At 37.1% G+C, this 18292-nt stretch overlaps 1 protein-coding gene across 8 annotated transcripts in view; it reads left to right on the top strand.

Moving 5' to 3' along the window:
- The window catches only part of YAF2 (YY1 associated factor 2), a 77833-nt gene that overhangs the window by 21910 nt on the left and 37631 nt on the right, over nucleotides 1–18292 (top strand). The window contains exons 3-5 of one of the 8 annotated variants that reach the window (XR_004032316.1): nucleotides 3711–3782; nucleotides 3876–3975; nucleotides 15074–15173. The exons of 1 other annotated variant lie outside the window; for it this stretch is intronic. Coding sequence is in view for 5 of the 7 variants with exons in the window: in XM_030822641.1 (XP_030678501.1) it covers nucleotides 1846–1885; nucleotides 3650–3782 (173 nt within the window). In the remaining 2 variants the exon portion in view is untranslated. Of the gene's footprint in view, nucleotides 1–74; nucleotides 1886–3649; nucleotides 3783–3875; nucleotides 3976–15073; nucleotides 15174–15967; nucleotides 16175–18292 lie in introns of those variants that run through there. 6 more of the 8 variants (XR_004032315.1, XM_030822641.1, XM_003252293.4 and 3 more) reach the window with 6 other exon arrangements.

Below are 18292 nucleotides of genomic sequence, written 5' to 3'. Positions count from 1 at the left end.
TGGAAGGCTGAGGTAAGAGAATGGCTTGAGCCCAAGAAGGGGAGGTTGCAGTGAGCTGAGATTGTGCCACTGCACTCCAGCCTGGGCAAAAGCCAGACCCTGTCTCAAAAAAAGGGATAAGAGGAGGTATTTGTGAAAGAGTTATAGTTAACAGCAAGTTGAAAGCCCTTTGGTTAGGAGTTTGTTTTACATTGAGCAAAGACTAGTGCATAGTGAGGCGCAGAGGGTGAGTGACATCAAATGAAGGTGAGCAAGTGGGTAAAATGCCAGATCACAATTTAGTCGTAAATGATATGACACTGAGATTTTATTGGAAGTGTAACAAGAAGCCATTTAATGAGTTTAAGTGTGGAAGTGCTCTGTGGCTTCTGTGAGGAGAATGGACTGGCAGGCTGCAGGAATGTGTAAATAGAAAGACTCGTTGGGCTATTCTAGTTAGGTGAAAGATAATGGGGCATTAATATTTTGAGATTAGATAAAAGAGAATGAGTTTGTACCTTACTGTTACTAATACCTTGATGTGTGTTTCCGTAAAAAGGTCATTAATATACACGCACTGAAGACTTTTTAAGGTATGGCATTTCAGTACTTATGGTTTTATATGTACTTTTAAAATAATGAAATTAACTATGTTAAAGCAGAATGATTTGCATGAACATGTTGAAATGTAATACAGGAATTTCTATTTTAAAAAGTTATTTATTCAATGGAAATAGAAAAGGCTGACTTTCCCTAAGGAAGGAAAATAAGACATTTAGAGCCACTCAGGTTGGCTTGAGACAATTGAAATTTGTGATGTTAGAAAAATTTGTCATTGTTTTATAAAATAGTTTTAAACAGAAATTATTCACTTTAGAGATGGCTATTGAGAATTGACTTGAAAAGTAAGGTAAGGCTTCAAAATCTGGTCAGATTAATTTAAATAATATAATAGAATTTTGTTCTTTTTCCCACCTTTTCTCTCACAAGCCTGCAGTCATCTTAGGGCTCAGCTGAGGAAGGATCCATTTGCAAGCTCACTCATGTGGTTGTCAGCAGACCTTAGAACACCTCCTTCCAAGTTAACTCACATGTCTGTTGTCAGGCCTCAGGCATCTGGCTGTTGGCCAGAGACATCAGTTTATTGCTATGTGGGCTTCTCTTTTCTGTAGGCTCAGAACATGACAGCTTGTTTGCCCCAGAGCAAGATATCTGGACAGTGAGAGAAAGGCCCGCCTCGGACTCCCAAAGTGCTGGGATTACAGGCTTGAGCCACCGTGCCCGACCTCTTAATGACATCTTTTATATTAGCTTATACCATTAGGATAAAATATTTGCATTATTGCTCCTTGATCTGTTTTATCACTATAAACATATAAGACCTTTGTGCTGTGTACTTACTCCAGTGACTAGGAGTCTAGTAAACTAGAAAAGTTCCCTAGATGACCCTTTTCTGATATTTACTCCAATTAGAAATGGAGGTCTGTGTAGTACCCCTGTTTGAATGGGTCATTTAAAAGTGAATGGATTTATTACCGTTATACTTAACTCAAATTTATAGAAAAATGCATGCATTCACCCAAGGCAATTTGTATCTTAAATCTAAGTAAGAATCTGTCACAGATCTTGACAGTCTTGACAGGTGTGTTGTCAACCTAACAAATATAAATATGACCTCATAACAGGATTGAAATATAAGATTTTCATTAGAATTACATTTTGAATTTGATTGTGTAGAATGATTTTACAGACCATTTTATCCCATTTATTTTTTGTTTGTTTTGTTTTCTTTCATTTATTCAGTGGTGAGTTAGTTACCAGACTATTCTTAAAGGAAAAACTATACACTTTCTTTGTTTCCATAGAATGAAGAATTATGAAATCATAAGTTTCTTGAAGGAAGGAGGTGATTATTTAGAAGCATGATGGTAAAGGGTATTAAAATATATCTGTGTCTAGTACCTGCTAGTGTAGTTACTAGTGTTAGAAGTCATCACTGGTGTGGCACGTTAAAATGAATATGATGAATAACATATTGATTAATATGTATTCAGTTAAAGGTAATATAATATCTTCATATGAGCTTGAAGATAAATTTCTTCTGGAGAGATTTTTTTCTTTTGATTAGAAATAGTTTTTATTTCAGTAACGGCCATTTTTAGGCAATTATTTTAAAAGTTTAAAATTTGCTATATTTCTTTTGTACAAGTATTTAAATTATAATTAGCATTATTAATATTTTCAATGACTGGCATACTTTTATTTGTTTGTGGTTGGTGTGTCAATAGGTGACAAATGGTTAAAGACTTTTTTTTTTTTTTTTGAGATGAAATCTTGCTGTGTCTCCCAGGCACGATGTTGGCTTACTACAACCTCCGTCTTCTGGGTTCAAGCTATTCTCCTGCGTCAGCCTCCTGAGTAGCTGGGATTATAGGCACCTGCCACTATGCCCGGCTAATTTTTGTATTTTTAGTAGCGACGGGGTTTCACCATGTTAGTGAGGCTGGTCTCGAACTCCTAACCTCAGGTGATCCACCTGCCTCGGCCTCCCAAAGTGCTGGAATCACAGGTGCGAGCCACCGTGCCTGGCTGACTTTTTTTTTTTTTTTTGATGGAGTCTCCCTCTGTTGCCCAGGCTGAAGTGCAGTGGCACAACTTGGCTCATTGCAACCTCCACCTCCCAAGTTCAAGCAATTCTTCTGCCTCAGCCTCCCTAGTAGCTGGGATTACAGGCACATGCCACCACACCTGGCTACTTTTTGTATTTTTAGTAGAGATGGGGTTTTACCATGTTGGTCAGGCTGGTCTTGAACTCCCAACCTCAGGTGATCCACCTGCCTTGGCCTCCAGAAGTGTTGGGATTACAGGCATGAGCCACCTTGCCTGGATGACTTTTTTTTTTTTTTTTTTTTTTTTTTGGAGACAGAGTCTCACTCTGTCATCCAGGCTGGAGTGCAGTGGCACGATCTCCGCTCACTGCAACCTCTGCTTCCCGGGTTCAAGCAGTTCTCGTGTCTCAGCCACCCGAGTAGCTGGGATTACAGTCGTGCACCACCATGTCCATCTAATTTTTGTATTTTCAGTAGAGATGAGGTTTTGCCATATTGGCCAGGTTGGTCTCGAACTCCTGATCTCAGGTGATCTGCTTGCCTCAGCCTCCCAAAGTGCTGAGATTACAGGCGTGAGCCACCACGCCTGGCCTGGTTAAAGACATGAGTGATAAAATGAGAATGGTATTGATGCATTTTATCTGAATTCTAACATATTATTAGTCCACCATAGTGGCTTCTATACCAAAATCTAGTGAATGTTAATGACAATGGCTAGTTAAAAATGATAGATTTTGATCAACTAATTATTGTTGTACTAATATAAAATATAATGATATTGTTTCAGCAAAATGAAATAGCCTGGTGGCTGATATTTTTGTGTATTAAAATATAGCAGCCATTATAGTAGACATTTTTAAATGAAACCATTCTAATGATTTTCTTTTCCTTATGTTTCTGATAATGTCTGAAGTTTCCACTGACATTATATTTAGCAAATTGTTTCCGTATTTACTTTGATACGTGCATTTATAGTTATCTAGTGAATTTATGCTTTCTTCCGTAGTTCTACATGTAATAATAATCTCAAATAAAATGAAATAATCTTCTTATTCTGATAGAGAAGAAAAAGCTGGATCACTTACCAGTAACTGGAGTTCTCCTATTGGGTAATCTCCACAGATCCACATTGTTTGAAGTTATTGTGAGTGCCTCGAGGACCAAGGAACCGTTGAAATTTCCAATTTCAGGAAGGTAAGCAAGTGCACTGAAGCATGTCTCTAGCATCTCCTAAATCCCCTCCCCCAAACTTTCTTACATATACGTCTGTACTGCATGCCCCCTCAGTTCCAGTGGATGCCCATCAGGAAGATTCTCATGCTGGACAGAAGGGCAAGAGAGGTGGATCTGTGAGGGAAAAGACCCAATAGGATAACTCAAGTTACTGGTAAGTAGTCTAGTTTTCACAAACTTGAGATTTTTTTTTCCCCCAAATTTTGTCCCATGAGAAGGAGTTTGTTTAATTGAAAAGAAAGGAAGTTACTTGGGATAGCTTCTTTTTGTATGTTTGATATGGATTATGGAAATTATTGTATGGACAATAAATACTAAACTATTAATGGGTGTATGAGTAAAAAGTATGACTTTGAAGTATCTTATTTACATAATAGCTGCTTCTAAAAAATTATACATTTACTTGGCCGGACTTGGTGACTCACACTTGTAATCCCAGTACTTTTAGAGGCCAAGGCGGGTGGATCACCTGAGGTCGGGAGTTCGAGGACAGCCTGACCAACATGGAGAAACCCTGTCTCTATGAAAAATAGAAAATTAGCCGGGCATGGTGGTGCATGCCTGTAATCCCAGCTACTCGGGAGGCTGAGGCAGGAGAATCGCTTGAACCCGGGAGGCAGAGGTTGCAGTGAGCTGAGATTGTGCCATTGCACTCCAACCTGGGCAACAAGAGTGAAACTCTGTCTCAAAAAAAAAAAAAATTACACATTTACTGGCCTTTGGTAAATGGTGTAGTTGTTCTAAAGCAATATAGGGAAGCCAAATGTTGAATTCTTGTATACATTTCTTTATGATGTTGCTTTTTTGAAGTAAATACTTAATATTGTAAAATTTATGCAGATGTCATATTTGGTGAATTTCTTTTGGCACAGTAGTACTGACCAGCAAGGATAGTTTTATATTAATTGACTAGCACTTTTTTTTTTTTTTTTTTTTTTTTTGAGACAAAGTCTGGCTCTATTGCCCAGGCTAGAGTGCAGTGGTGTGATCTTGGCCTACTGCAACTTCTGCCTCCTGGGCACAAGCCATCCTCCCACTTCAGCCTCCTGAGTAGCTGGGACTACAGTTGCGCACAACCATGCCCGACTAGTTTTTTATTTTTTATAAAGATTGGGTTTTGCCATGTTGCCCAGGCTGGTCTCGAACTCAGTGAGCTCAAATGATCTGCCCACCTTGGCCTCCCTAAGTGTTGGGATTACAGGTGTGAGCCACCACTCCTGGCCTGACTAGCACTTTTTTTTTTTTTGACTAGCACTTCTTAATGACAGTTTTCAATGTATCTTGAATTTCATTGAAAGTATATTTGAAAAATAATATAGGATATGTTGCAATTATATTTACCATTTCCTTATTTGTAATGAAAAGACTTGATGTGAAGTGTGACAGAATTGGTTCAATTTGAGCTGCCTGATTTCCTCAGGTACCAAATAACTTATTGAATTGATATTTGTAAATATAATATTTGTAAATATAATATTTGTAGTATAATAGTTTCTTCTCATTTCTCTCTCATTTTGCATTATTACTAGGTTACTATTTCTAAAAGGCATTTTAAATATAAAGAGCTTGTAGTGGTGTCCTGCTTATAGCTGTTTTACAAAACTTTGTCCGTTTGCTGGATACTTGAGGCCTCCTGCTATCCAATTCCATTCTTTTTATCTAGCCTTAATTTCTTCAGTTTGAAACTTTTGTTTGCTCTTACCTGGATAGTTTTATTTACACTTGGTTTGTGGTTTCTCACTTTCTTCAGATGGCCTTTTCTCCATTCTGATTTCTGTACTTTAAAGTTGAGGCAAGTCTTACCCCTTTTATCAGTCCTTTTATGCTAGTATCTTTGTTATCTCCAATTCTTCAGTAGAGAAGTGGGATGTCTGTAAGACTGTATTAATTCATGGAATTTACTTAATACAGTACCTTAGCAGCACCCAGTTAATATACCCTTATTGGCTAGTATTTGGCTATAGATTGATCTTAAACATTTTTGTGGTTATGGTTAGCTGAATGATGCAGTTTAGCCCTTAAATATTAGCTTTAGGTTGTATTGCTATTTTTTAATTTTAATTTAATTTAATTTTTATTTTTTAAAATAAAGTGAGACAGAGTCTCACTCGGTCACCCAGGCTGGAGTGCAGTGGCATGATCTCCGTTCACTGCAACCTCCGCCTCCCAGGTTCAAGCAATTCCCTTGCCTCAGCCTCCCAAGTAGCTGGGATTACAAGCATCTGCCACCAGGCCTGGCTAACTTTTTGTATATTTAGTAGGGACAGGATTTCACCATGTTGGCCAGGTTTTGAACTTCTGACCTCAAGTGATCTGCCCGTCTCGGCCTCCCAAAGTGTTAGGATTACAGGCATGAACCACGGCGCCTGGCCATATTGCTATTTTAAAAAAATATACAGCTCTTTTTAAAAAATTTATTATTTTATTTTTTACACAGGTATGTTGTGTAATAAAAATAGACAACTCTTAAACTGGGTTTTTAGGTTCTTTGAGAGCAAGCATAGGATTTTATGGTTTATCTTACCTAGTTCCTAACATCAGTGACTGAGATTAAATCATCCCCACTGAAATATTAGCTTTTCATATAGATTTATGAATACACTTACCAGTTTTTTGTTTGTTTGTTTTGTTTTTTGTTTGTTTGTTTTTTTGAGACAGAGTCTCGCTCTGTCGCCCAGGCTGGAGTGCAGTGGCGTAATCTCGGCTCACTGTAAGCTCTGCCTCCTGGGTTCACGCCATTCTCCTGCCTTAGCCTCCCGAGTAGCTGGGACTACAGGTGCCCGCCACTACGCCCGGCTAATTTTTGTATTTTTAGTAGAGATGGGGTTTCACCGTGTTAGCAGGATGGTCTTGATCTCCTGACCTTGTGATCCGCCCGCCTTGGCCTCCCAAAGTGCTGGGATTACAGGCATGAGCCACCGTGCCCGGCCTACACTTACCAGTTTTTTAATGTATAAAGCAGGTTCATTTGGCTCATCAATCTTATTTGTACCGTATTTTTTTCTTAAAAACAATTTTTCCCTTTAAAATCTGGTATGGTGAAATTCTAATTATTTAGTATAATATTATTAATAATTTATCTTGTGGCATATAAAAAGAATGTATAGTTTTGAGAGTATAGAGTAGCTTCACTTAAAGATTTAGTGTTAGAAAACAAAGTGGAAATATACTATCCTTGATTTTTGCAGTTTGAATATCTTAGAAGATTATTGCTTTCTTTTCAGAAATGAAGGAAGGAAATGCTCTTTGACAGATTGTCTCTTCTAAATAATCATCAGAAAGCAGTTTGTCCAATCATTAGACAAGCCAAGATAAAGAACATTTAGTCAGATGACTTAAATACTAGTTTTGAATCTACTGCTGCATGTCTTTGTATGATTCTGTTCAATCTCATAGTCTCTTTGGTGTGAATGATATGGTCGTTTTATTGAGAGTGCTTTTATTCTTTGGAGAAATATATTGAAATATTCCAAGTGAAATATCATATTGGGCTCAGGAGTGGGTTTAGAAAAAAAAGTGTGTGGATATTTGGGTGTGGTGTATGCATGTATATGGAGAGAGAGAGAAAAAAGGTAAAGCAAAAGTTGTAAATGTTAACAATTTTGAATGTGGGTAGAAGGTATATGGGTCATTGTACTTTCAACTTTTCTATGGCTTTGAAATTTTAAAAAAAGATGGGGAGAAAGTGTTTTAAAAAGAACTTTATTATGCTTCAGTTTCTCTAATTCTAAAATGAGAATAATAGAACTTTTCATGCCTTGAAGCAGGTAGGCACAGTGGGATAACATTTGGCAGAATAGCAGCCAAGAGAATTCCTAAAAAGTGATTTTTTTTTTGTCATTAAAGAAGTGATTTATAATGGAGAGCTTTTCAAATATTTTGTCTAAGGTGATTTAGCTTAAAATTTCAGTTACTTTTTTTTTTTTTTTTTTTTTATACGGAGTCTTACTCTGTCGCCCAGGCTGGAGTGCAGTGGCGCTATCTCCACTCACTGCCACCTCCACCCCCCGGGTTCAAGAAGCGATTCTCCAGCCTCAGCCTCGCTAGTAGCTAGGTCTACAGGTGTGCACCACCGTGTCCAGTTAATTTTTGTGTTTTTAGTAGAAATGGGGTTTCGCCATGTTGGCCAAGCTGGTCTCGAACTCCTGACCTCAGGCGATCTGCCCATCTCAGCCTCCCAAAGTGCTGGGATTGCAGGTGTGAGCCACTGCGCCTAGCCAGACATCAGTTACTTTTTTTTTTTTTTAACCAAGAGCATATTGCATTATAATTGAACAAAAACAGTTACTTCAGAAACAATAAATATTTATGTAAAATAACCAATTAAAATCTTGAAAAATATAGCTTGTAATAAAATAACTCAATAAGTGGGTAAAATAGAAGATTTGATACAGCTAAAGAGAGAAGTTACTAATGTGAAGAAAGAAAGTACTCCTCCGGACAAGCACAGAGAAATGCAGAAAAATGAAGAGGTGAAAAATATGGAAGAAAAGATGACACTTAGAGGATAGATTGAGCAGTTCCAATATAGGTCTAATTGGAGTTTTAGAAAAGAGCATACACAGAAGAGTAGAGAAACAATATTAAAGGAAAAATGATTAAGAATTTTCAAGAATTAAAAAACAAAATGGAAATTACAAAATAATTAGAACTAAATCACAACAAAAGTGTTGTATCAAAATTTGAGGGATGCACAAAAAATGGTACTTGGGGATAAATTCATAATCTTTAATGAATGTATTAGATTGAAAGATTGAAAATAAATGAGCCAGCTCTTCAATTTAAAAAGCTAAAAAAAGAGTAGAGTCAAAGGAAGAAGAGGAAATAATAAAAATGAAAATAGAATTTGGTGAACTAGAAAATAATCAGCAATGACCGGGTGCAGTGGCTCACGTCTGTAATCCCAGCACTTTGGGAGACTGAGGCGGGTGGATCACGAGGTCAGGAGTTCAATACCAGCCTGGCCAAGATGGTGAAACCCTGTCTCTACTAAAAATACAAAAATTAGCCAGGCATGGTGGCAGGCGCCTGTAATCTCAGCTACTTGGGAGGCTGAGGCAGAGAATTGCTTGAACCCGGGAGGTGGAGGTTGCAGTGAGCTGAGATCGTGCCACTGCACTCCAGCCTGGGTGACAGAGCGAGACTCTGTCTCAAAAAAAAAAAAAAAAAAAGAAAGAAAGAAAATAAGCAGCAGCAAGAAAAACAATGTCGTGATCAAAGCTGGTTATTTGCAGTTGATTCTGGAAATACCCAAGAAAAATAGATGAGACTGATAGTCAAATTTGAAAAAGAGGTATAAGTACGACTATAATGGTGATTTTTAAAATTATAAGAAATCACTAATAATTTATATAAATTTTAAAATAAATTTTATTTTCTAGTAATTTTTTTTTTCAAATTTGTCTATACAAGAAAAAGAAACCAAAAACCATTAAAGAAATTGAAGCTGTAATAAATCTCCCCAAGAGGAATAGGTGGTTTTTTTTTTATAACAACTTTATTGAGATATTCACATACCATATTATTTACCTGGTTAAAATGTACAATTCAGTAGGTTTTAGTATTTTTACAGAGTTGCCAAGAATTACTATAGTCATTTTTAGAACATTTTCATCTCTCCTAACCCTCTATCCTTAGGCATCTACTAATCTTCCTCTTATTTCTATAGATTGGCCTGTTCTGGACAGTTCATAAAATGGAATTATAAATATGTGTTTTGGGAGGGATTGATTTCTTTCACTTAGCATGTTTTTAAGGTTTATCCACATTGTAGCATATGTCAGTACACTTCATTCTTTAATAATACATCATCGTTTGTGGATATACCACATTTTGTTTATTCATTTATCAGTTGATGGATGTTTGTATTGTTTTGCACTTTTTGGTTATTAGGAATAGTCTTCTGTGAACTATTATAGTCCTGTGTTGTTTCTAGGACTTCCCTCAGATGCTTAAGTCTCTGACATAAAAATGCCACAGTATTTGCGTATAACCTATGCACATTCTCCCATATGCATTACTTGATCTCTAGGTTACTTGTAATATCTAATACAACCCAAGTGCTGTGTAAATAGTTGTTATACTTTATTGCTTAGAGAATAATGACAAGGGAAAAAAGTTTGTACATAGTATAGGCACAACTTTTCCCTCCAGATATTTTCAATCTGCAATTGGTTGAAACTATGGATGCAGAACCCATGGATATGGAGCGCTGACTATGTATACCTAGGAGTGAAATTGCTGGGTCATGTGATACTCCGTGTTTAAACTTTTGGGGAACTGCAAGACTGTTTTCCAAAGTGGCTGCATCATTTTATTTTCCCACCAGCAGTGTATAAAGGTTCACACTTTTCGTAATGTCACCAATGCTTTTCATTATCTGTCTTTTTAATTATTGCCTTTCTAGTTTGTGTGAAGTGGTGTCAGAAGGAATAGGTGTTTTTTTGTTTGGTTGTTTTTTTTAGAGATGGGGTCTTGCCGTGCTGTTGAGGCTGTAGTGCAGTGCAGTGGCTATTCACAGGCGTGATCATAGTGTACTGCAGCTTCAAACTGGTCTCAAGCAATTCTCCCGCCTCAGCATCTCAAGTATGAAGGAATAGTTTTCATGGTCATATTTGTAATTATAATTTTAGATATGCTTTTGCGGAACAGCTAATCCCAATCTTATGCAAATTGACTCAGAGAACAGAAAAAGAGGGAAAGTTACCCTACCTGTTTATCAGGCAAGTTTAGCATTTAAATCTAGAATGGAAAGACCATACAAGAGAAAATATATTACATTCAGTCTTACTTATGAACACAGACATAAAAATTTTAATTGGGATAGGAGTTTAGGATAGTTCAATATTTGAAAATTGTATCAATTTATAAGAAAATTTAGGAAAAAATCTAGATAAATTTAGTAAAACTGTATGTTAAAACTCAATACCCATTAAAGTTTTAAAAAACCACTCTTACACTATGAACAGAAATGAACTTTTTTTTCTTGCAGTAAAGGCTACCTTTCAAATAGAAAGCATCATGCTTAATAGTGAAACTTCGGAAACATTCTCATTAAAGCCAAGTGTAAGACAGATATATCTCTATCAATACGCAAAAGAAAGAAAATCCAAAAGGGTTGGAAAGGAAGAGAAATGAGATGAGATGCTCCTTAGAAATGTTAAAAGAAATGAAAGTACTGTTCGTATTAATAAAATAATTCAACCTTGCTGGATACAAAGTCAGCATTCAAACTAGCAGTAGCCAATTAGAAAATAAAAAGTATCTCCTTTATATGAAATTCTGTAAAGTACCCAACATTTTATTGAAGGACATAAAATTAGGCATGAATAAAAGGCAGGATTTACTATATTTTTGGGTGGGAAGTTAAAATTTATTTAGTAATAAATATTACTGAAAAGTTACTTTGTGAATTGTATGTAGTTTCAGACACAAATCCCAGTAGGATTTTTTTGTGTGTGGAAAATGACCTTCCTGTGCAAAATTAAAGGTTCAAGAATAACCAAGATAGTTTTGGAAGAAGAAAAAGAATGAGGAGGAACTTGCTCTGTTGGATGTCAAGATGAATTTAAAAATTTTGGTATTTAGCCCCAGGCGTGGTGGCTCATGCCTGTAATCTCAGCACTTTGAGAGGCGGAGGCGGGTGAATCACCTGAGGTCAGGAGTTCAAGACCAGCTTGGCCAACATGGTGAAACCCCATCTCTACTAAAAACAAAAATTAGCTGGGCATGGTGGCATGTGCCTGTAATCCCAGCTACTTGGGAGGCTGAGTTGGGAGAATCGCTTGAACCTGGGAAGCGGAGGTTGCAGTGAGCTGAGATCATGCCATTGCACTCCAACGTGGGAGACAAGAAAGACACTCTGTCTCAAAAAATAGAAAAGTTACGCTATTTAGATTGAAATACTACATACAATGACAAAGAACAAACTGCTGTGCATAACATGGGATGAATCTCTCCCAGACTTAATGTTGAATGAAATTAGTGAGTCACAAGGATTACATATTGTATGATTTCATTTATAGGAAGCTCAAAAACAAGTAGAAATAATCTATAGTGATAGAGATGAGAATTGTGGTCATCTTGGAAGCATGGTACTGATTGGTAAGGCTCATGAGGGAGCCCCTGGAGCATGAGGAATGTTAATAGTTTGGCTTGAACTGGATCACACACAGGAGTATATGTATTTAAAGCTCAAGCTGTACATTCAGTATTTGTATGCTTTATGTAAGTACCTCTGTTAAAAAATCATGGCACTTGAAGTATAGTATTAGTACAGGAAAAGACAAGCTAATAGAGAGTTCAGAAATGGATTCGTACACATTTGGAACATTGGTGAAGGCTAGAAATGGCATTCCTTGGCAGTAGGGAGAGAAAAAGTAGACTGTCGAATTGGTTTTCTAGATGGGGGGGGAAACTAGATCTCTGCTTCAAGCAATACGTGAAAATAAATTCCAGTTGAATTAAATAATGCATGTGAAAAACTATTTTTTAAAAAGAGGATAATATAGATGAGTATGCAACTTTAGGATATGGAAGATCTTTAACAAGTCAGGAAAGTAAGAATGAACCATCAAGGTTAAAGACATCAAGGGTAAATGATTTTGTTGCCTCAAACAGAAAAACTTGAGTTTAATAAAAGACATCAGGCTGGGTGTGGTAACTCATACCTGTAATCCCAGCAATCTGGGGAGACCAAGGCAGGTGGTTCACTTGAGGTCAGGAGTGCAAGACCAGCCTGATCAACATGGTGAAACCCTGTCTCTACGAAAAGTACAAAAATTCGTGCCTGTAGTCCCAGCTACTCAGAAACCTGAGGCACTAGAATTGCTTGAATCTAGGAGGCAGAGGTTGCAGTGAGCCAGATTGTGCCACTGCCCTCCAGCCTGGGCTCAACAACAACAACAACAAAAAGACATTATAAACCAAACTAAAAAATATGCAGCATACCTAGGAGGAGACACACAAAATGTCTTTAATATTCGGTGGATTTGTGTCCAGACTATATAAAGATCAAAAGAATAAGGTGATACACATAAAATGAACAATGGATATAAAGGCAATTAGCAGCAGAGGAAATGGAATTGGAATGGCTAATGAACTGAAAAGATGCTTAGTCTCATTCGTAGGGAAGTGCAGTTGAAAACGTATGAGCTATCAGTTTTCACCTATTAGATTGCAAAGCTTAGGATGGGATGTTACTCATACAGTTGAAAATGTGCATACTCGATTATCTAGCAGTTGATTACTATTCAAGGTATTAGTCTAGAGAAACTTGAACAGTTGCCCAAGGAGGAATGTACATGGATATTCATTTGGAAAAAATAACCTAAATGCCTGTCAGTAGGAAAGCATGGATAAATAAGATATAGAATAGTTATACAATGGAGAATTACCTAGATCTATATTTAGGCTGTTATCATTAATTAGTATTTATTTCAACTTAAGAAACACCTTGTACTTTCTATGTCCAGGTTCTGTATTGTTTTAAGCCCTTTATGAATCTTAACTGTTGTAATCCTCATGAAAAGTCAGAGGTACTATCATTATCTTCATTTTGCATATGAGAATACTGAGATACAGAGGGGTGAATAACATACTCACTCTCATAGCTGGTAAATAGCAGAGCCAAGATTTGAAGTTAGGATTTGAACCTAAGTTGTCTGGCTTCAGAGTCCACTATACCATGCTGCCTTTTGATGTGTATGAATATGGAGATACCTCATAAATGCGAGGAAAAGTTCATTTCAGAATGATGTGTACAATGTGATCTCATTTACCCACGCTTATGATAGTGGTTGCCTCTGGATGTCATTGCAAGGTGAGGGAGATACACTGATGGTGGTGAAAGGAAACTAGCTTTATGGAACTGCACGCTTTTCCTTAAAGGAGATGTATATTACTTTATAGCTTTTAAAATACTTATATGAATATAGGTATGTGCTTATTTTTGCAAAAAGAAACACTGGAAAGATTGACCTTTGTTGTTTTAATCTTCATTTATTCTTGATACTGGTTTATAGTAGAAAAAGAGATTGGCTTGGTTCTGATGTAGTGGAGCAGCAGATAAGCACTAGGTGCTAGGGATAGGAAGGTGAATAGTTTTCAGCTTCTCTCATTAAGGAGTTCAGCTTTACAGAGAAAGAGATAAGGAAAATAATTTTGATTCAGTTGATACATGCAAATCTGTTTTCTTCCTTGTTTCTCTATCCTTGTCACTTTCCCTCCAAATACAAATAGAAGAAGGAGGAAATGTCTTGATTTGGAGCACGGGTAACAGGCAGTGAAATACTGATGAAGATCCCACTTCTATTCTTTTACGAAACTACCGGAGTGTAAACTCTGTAATGGTCAGATATTGTAGCTTCTTCACCATTTTATCTCCAAAATTTAGTGTAATGCCTTTTGCTTAGTAAACTCCCAGAGATGTTTGAATGGATAACTGATGCACTTTCAGATGTCACTCTCAAGTTAAAGCATCTTAACCCAAAAGTTCTCCTTAAACTATTTGAGATGTCTTCCATTGATTCCATTGGTTGTCAGGCACTAAGGTAATTTGACTGAGAACACTATATAACCTTGAATTGTTATGTGCCAAAGAACTCTGACTTGAGTAATAATGTTTTAATCTGTGGGAAATGTTGGGTCCCAAAAATCTATTTTATTTTTAACTGTGCTGAGTCTAATACTTTTTTTTAAGCTAATAGTCTTTTAATATTAGAATAGTACAGTTGGTTTTCTCAGTCAGTATTACTGTATTCTGTGTCTTTGAGTTAGTGCTAGCTTGTGAAACTGTTATGTTCCGTATTTTGAAATTCTTAATTCCCTAAAACCACATTTTCTTCAAGTTTCCTGATAGGACCATAGACTGTTTCTGGATGGTATTAGTGTTTATAATATGAGAATTCTAGTGCCTTTTGAAATCTGTTATGGTATTGCATAAAAAATAATGGTACTATTTCATTTCATCCTAGTGAGAAAGGTGTGTGAATTTTTTGGTGGTAAATTGGAGTCTGTGTATGTGTGATCCTCCCAACAGAGTGAATTTAAATATCTAAAGATTACTGAGAAAGGATAAAGTTGAATAAATCATAGTGAATAATGTTCATGTCACTTTTTAAAGTTTTAACACTTGTAATTGAGTAAATCCTGAAACAAAGTATATTATTATGTTTGATGGATTTAAACTATTGGTCAAATCCTGTTCCATGTGTACATAGTGTTTCTTTCTTACTCTGTAACCCTTTTGCCAGAGATAACAGGAAGAGAGCCTGGTTACCATTTGGTGGAACAATCCTGCTGGCTCAAGCCTCTGCCTAGAAATTTGGGTCATTCTCTTTTTTGGACAGTCTGGTAAGCTGTCACTGTTTTTCACCTTAAAATCATCTTGTTGAAGATGTACCCAAGAGGAAATTAATACCAAAGGAACAAACAATATTAAATTCAATGAAAATGTTAAAATAGTCATATGAAATTAAACACGGCTGATTTAGAATTGCACTGTAAAGTCTTTTTTTCATATGAAGTATTCAAAATCAGGGTATATTTTACATTTACAGCACATCTTAACTTGAACTAGCCACATTTTAAGTGCTCAGTACCCACATGTAGTTCATGTATTGAACAGCACAGACTTAGAGCATTTGAGAAAACTTTGGTGTTACGTGCTGTTACTCCTCAGTAAAGGTGCCTCAGCTGTCTTTTCTTCTTTTATTGCTTCACCTGTTCCTGAGCGCTTATCTTAACTATTAATCAACTGTAGTCTGAAACCCCACTATCCATTTCTGAATTTTACAGAGCATTTAGGGCTTTCCATAAGTGTTCCCTGATACCTAGATCTACTTAATTTCTTTGGATAAAATGTGATGTTTCATTCTGATAAATTTTTCTTTTGTTTTGAAACAGGGTCTCGCTCTATTGCCCAGGCTGGAGTACAGTGGTGCGATCTCAGCTCACTGCAACCTGCGCTTCTTGGGCTCCAGCAATTCTTGCACCTCAGCCTCCCAAGTAGCTGGGATTACAGGCGTGAGCCATCAACACTTGGCTAATTTAGACAGAGTTTCACCATGTTGCTCAGGCTGGTCTCAAACTCCTGAGCTCAAAGTGATCCACCTGCCTCAGCCTTCCAAAGTGCTGGGATTATAGGCATGAGCCACTGTGCCTGGCTTCATTCTAAGTTTGTAATCAGAATATCGGCTCTGATAAAAAGCAGACCCTCTATGAGGGCTAGAATAGGTAGGATCATAATTATCATCATCTCCGTAAGGAAAGGTCACTAACTTCTCCTTTTGTGCTTTAAAGTCATTACTCTGAACCAGAAGGATTCCTTACATGATGACTTATTTTTTTATAAGGTGAGGCCCAACATTTCACTCTGTGGGGATTGGATATGCTTTCCCTAGATACTAATTGCTTAGAGGTTTTCAAATTAACTGATTTTTTTTTAACTTTTTTTCCTAGTAGATACTATTTGAGAGTGAACATATTGCAAAGTAGAACCATATCTAGTTTGGTATACCAAGGTATAACATATGTGACTTAATATTTTGATAGTCTGTTGCTTTCATCTGTCCTAGATGAGGGACAGTTTAGAAGATTATTTTCAGTAAATGAGTTTATAACTTCTAATACTAGTTATTCATGTATCCCAATAGCAGCTGAATTTTCTATAATTTATTTCAAATCCTCTCAGACTTTACTCTTGTAAGGTAAGATTAATTGGAGTCTGATTATATAAACGTTAAGATTGTGAGGTTTTTGGGGTTACATGTTTTCTTATGTTGATTATTGTTTAATTTCTATACCCATTCTGAGTGTCTAGTTTTTCTCAGCCTACCTCTTTGTTACACCACCTCTGTTCCAGCAAAACCTCACATGCAATTTTAGTTCTTCCCAACCCTGTTATCCAGGCATACATATTATTATTGGGCATTTCCCTTCATAGTTAGTGCAGCGTTTAGCTGTTACTTACCCCTGAGAAGATAGTGTGGAATTAGCAGTGGCAGGATATGGAATTAGCAATAAAGTTCCTGGCTTGGAGTTGAAGTGAAGCAAAGAATATTCTTCTTATTCTCCCATCCACTGTGATCACACATTCTATTTAACTTCATTGCCCCTAGCTAGATGAAAGCTGATAGCTGCTAATTGTGGTCACGGGGTGTTGGACAAATTTTTGAGTTAGAGGAGGGTTCATAGCCAAAGGAAGAACACCAGTCAGTCTAGAAAGAATACTGGGCAGCATGTGGCAGCAGTGACTGCTAACAAGCTAACAACTTGGTAAACAGCAGGCTGGGGTTAGAGCAAAGGAGCACTGTAATAATTTTCTTACTTGTGTTTTCTGCACTCTAATTTGTTCTATCTGTTGTCATGACACTAATTTTTGAAAAAATTCCCCTTTTAAGCTCATCACTAAATATTTACTGAGGACAATGAAATGTGAGGTACTTTCTGAGAAGTGAACAAAACAGACACTGCCTTCTCAAGTGGTGGTTACTTGATACCGTCTTCAAATCTTTAGTAACTCTCCATTCCTGTTTAAATCTTCACTGCCTTGAGGTCCAAGTCAGACTCATCAGCTTTGTCTTTGAGCTTCAGCAGGGTCAAATGACTGGTGGTATCGGTTTGCTCATAGTCTTGTTTTGTTTAGACCCTTCAGTGTTGGCCTGCACCATGTTTCAAAGAAATTTAATGGCTATCATTAAAAAATCAAGAGCTTTCACTTGGAATTTTGTATTTCCAACTTCTTTTTTAAAAAGAAAGATGTAGCAACACTTTGTTCATTGCAACAGTTTGCACCATTTAGTTGGGGCTTTTGCTTTCCACAGTCCTTGTTGCCTCTTGGGTTTTTCTTACCCCTGGTCCTCTTTATTCCTTTTTATTACTTATTTAGTCTCTGTAGATAATTCAACTTGCAACCCTTGTTTTAGATAATCTGGTCCCTCACTTCTATAAACTTTATTTATTTTCTTTATTATGAAACTTCTGGTATAGCCAAAGAGACATCCTCTTTAACATGGTCCACACTCCTTAACGTGGCTTGCAAATCGTTTCACGTACTGGTTCCTGTTTATTTCTTCAGCCTTACCTCTTTCCATTCACCTGTATAAAGTCATGTCCCAGCCATATTTGCCACCCGCTTATAGGTGGTGTGCTCTGCTCTTTCTGGCCTTTACACACACTCTAATCTCTGGATGCTGTTTTGCCTGTCTTCCTGTTCTTTTTTTTTTTCTTTTTTTTCAGACGGAGTCTTGCTCTGTCACCCAGGCTGGAGTGCAGTGGCGCGATCTCGGCTCACCTTACTGCAACTGCCACCTCCTGGGCTCAAGCAGTTCTTCTGCTTCAGCCTCTCGAGTAGCTGGGATTATAGGCATGTGCCACCACACCCTGCTAATTTTTGTGTTGTTAGTAGAGATGAGGTTTCACCATGTTGGCCAGGCTGGTCTCCAACTCCTGACCTCAGGTGATCCACGCAC

This window comes from Nomascus leucogenys, chromosome 11 (assembly GCF_006542625.1).
Source record: "Nomascus leucogenys isolate Asia chromosome 11, Asia_NLE_v1, whole genome shotgun sequence".
NCBI classification, from domain to species: Eukaryota; Metazoa; Chordata; class Mammalia; order Primates; family Hylobatidae; genus Nomascus; species Nomascus leucogenys.
This window is presented reverse-complemented; position numbering and strand designations above follow the sequence as displayed.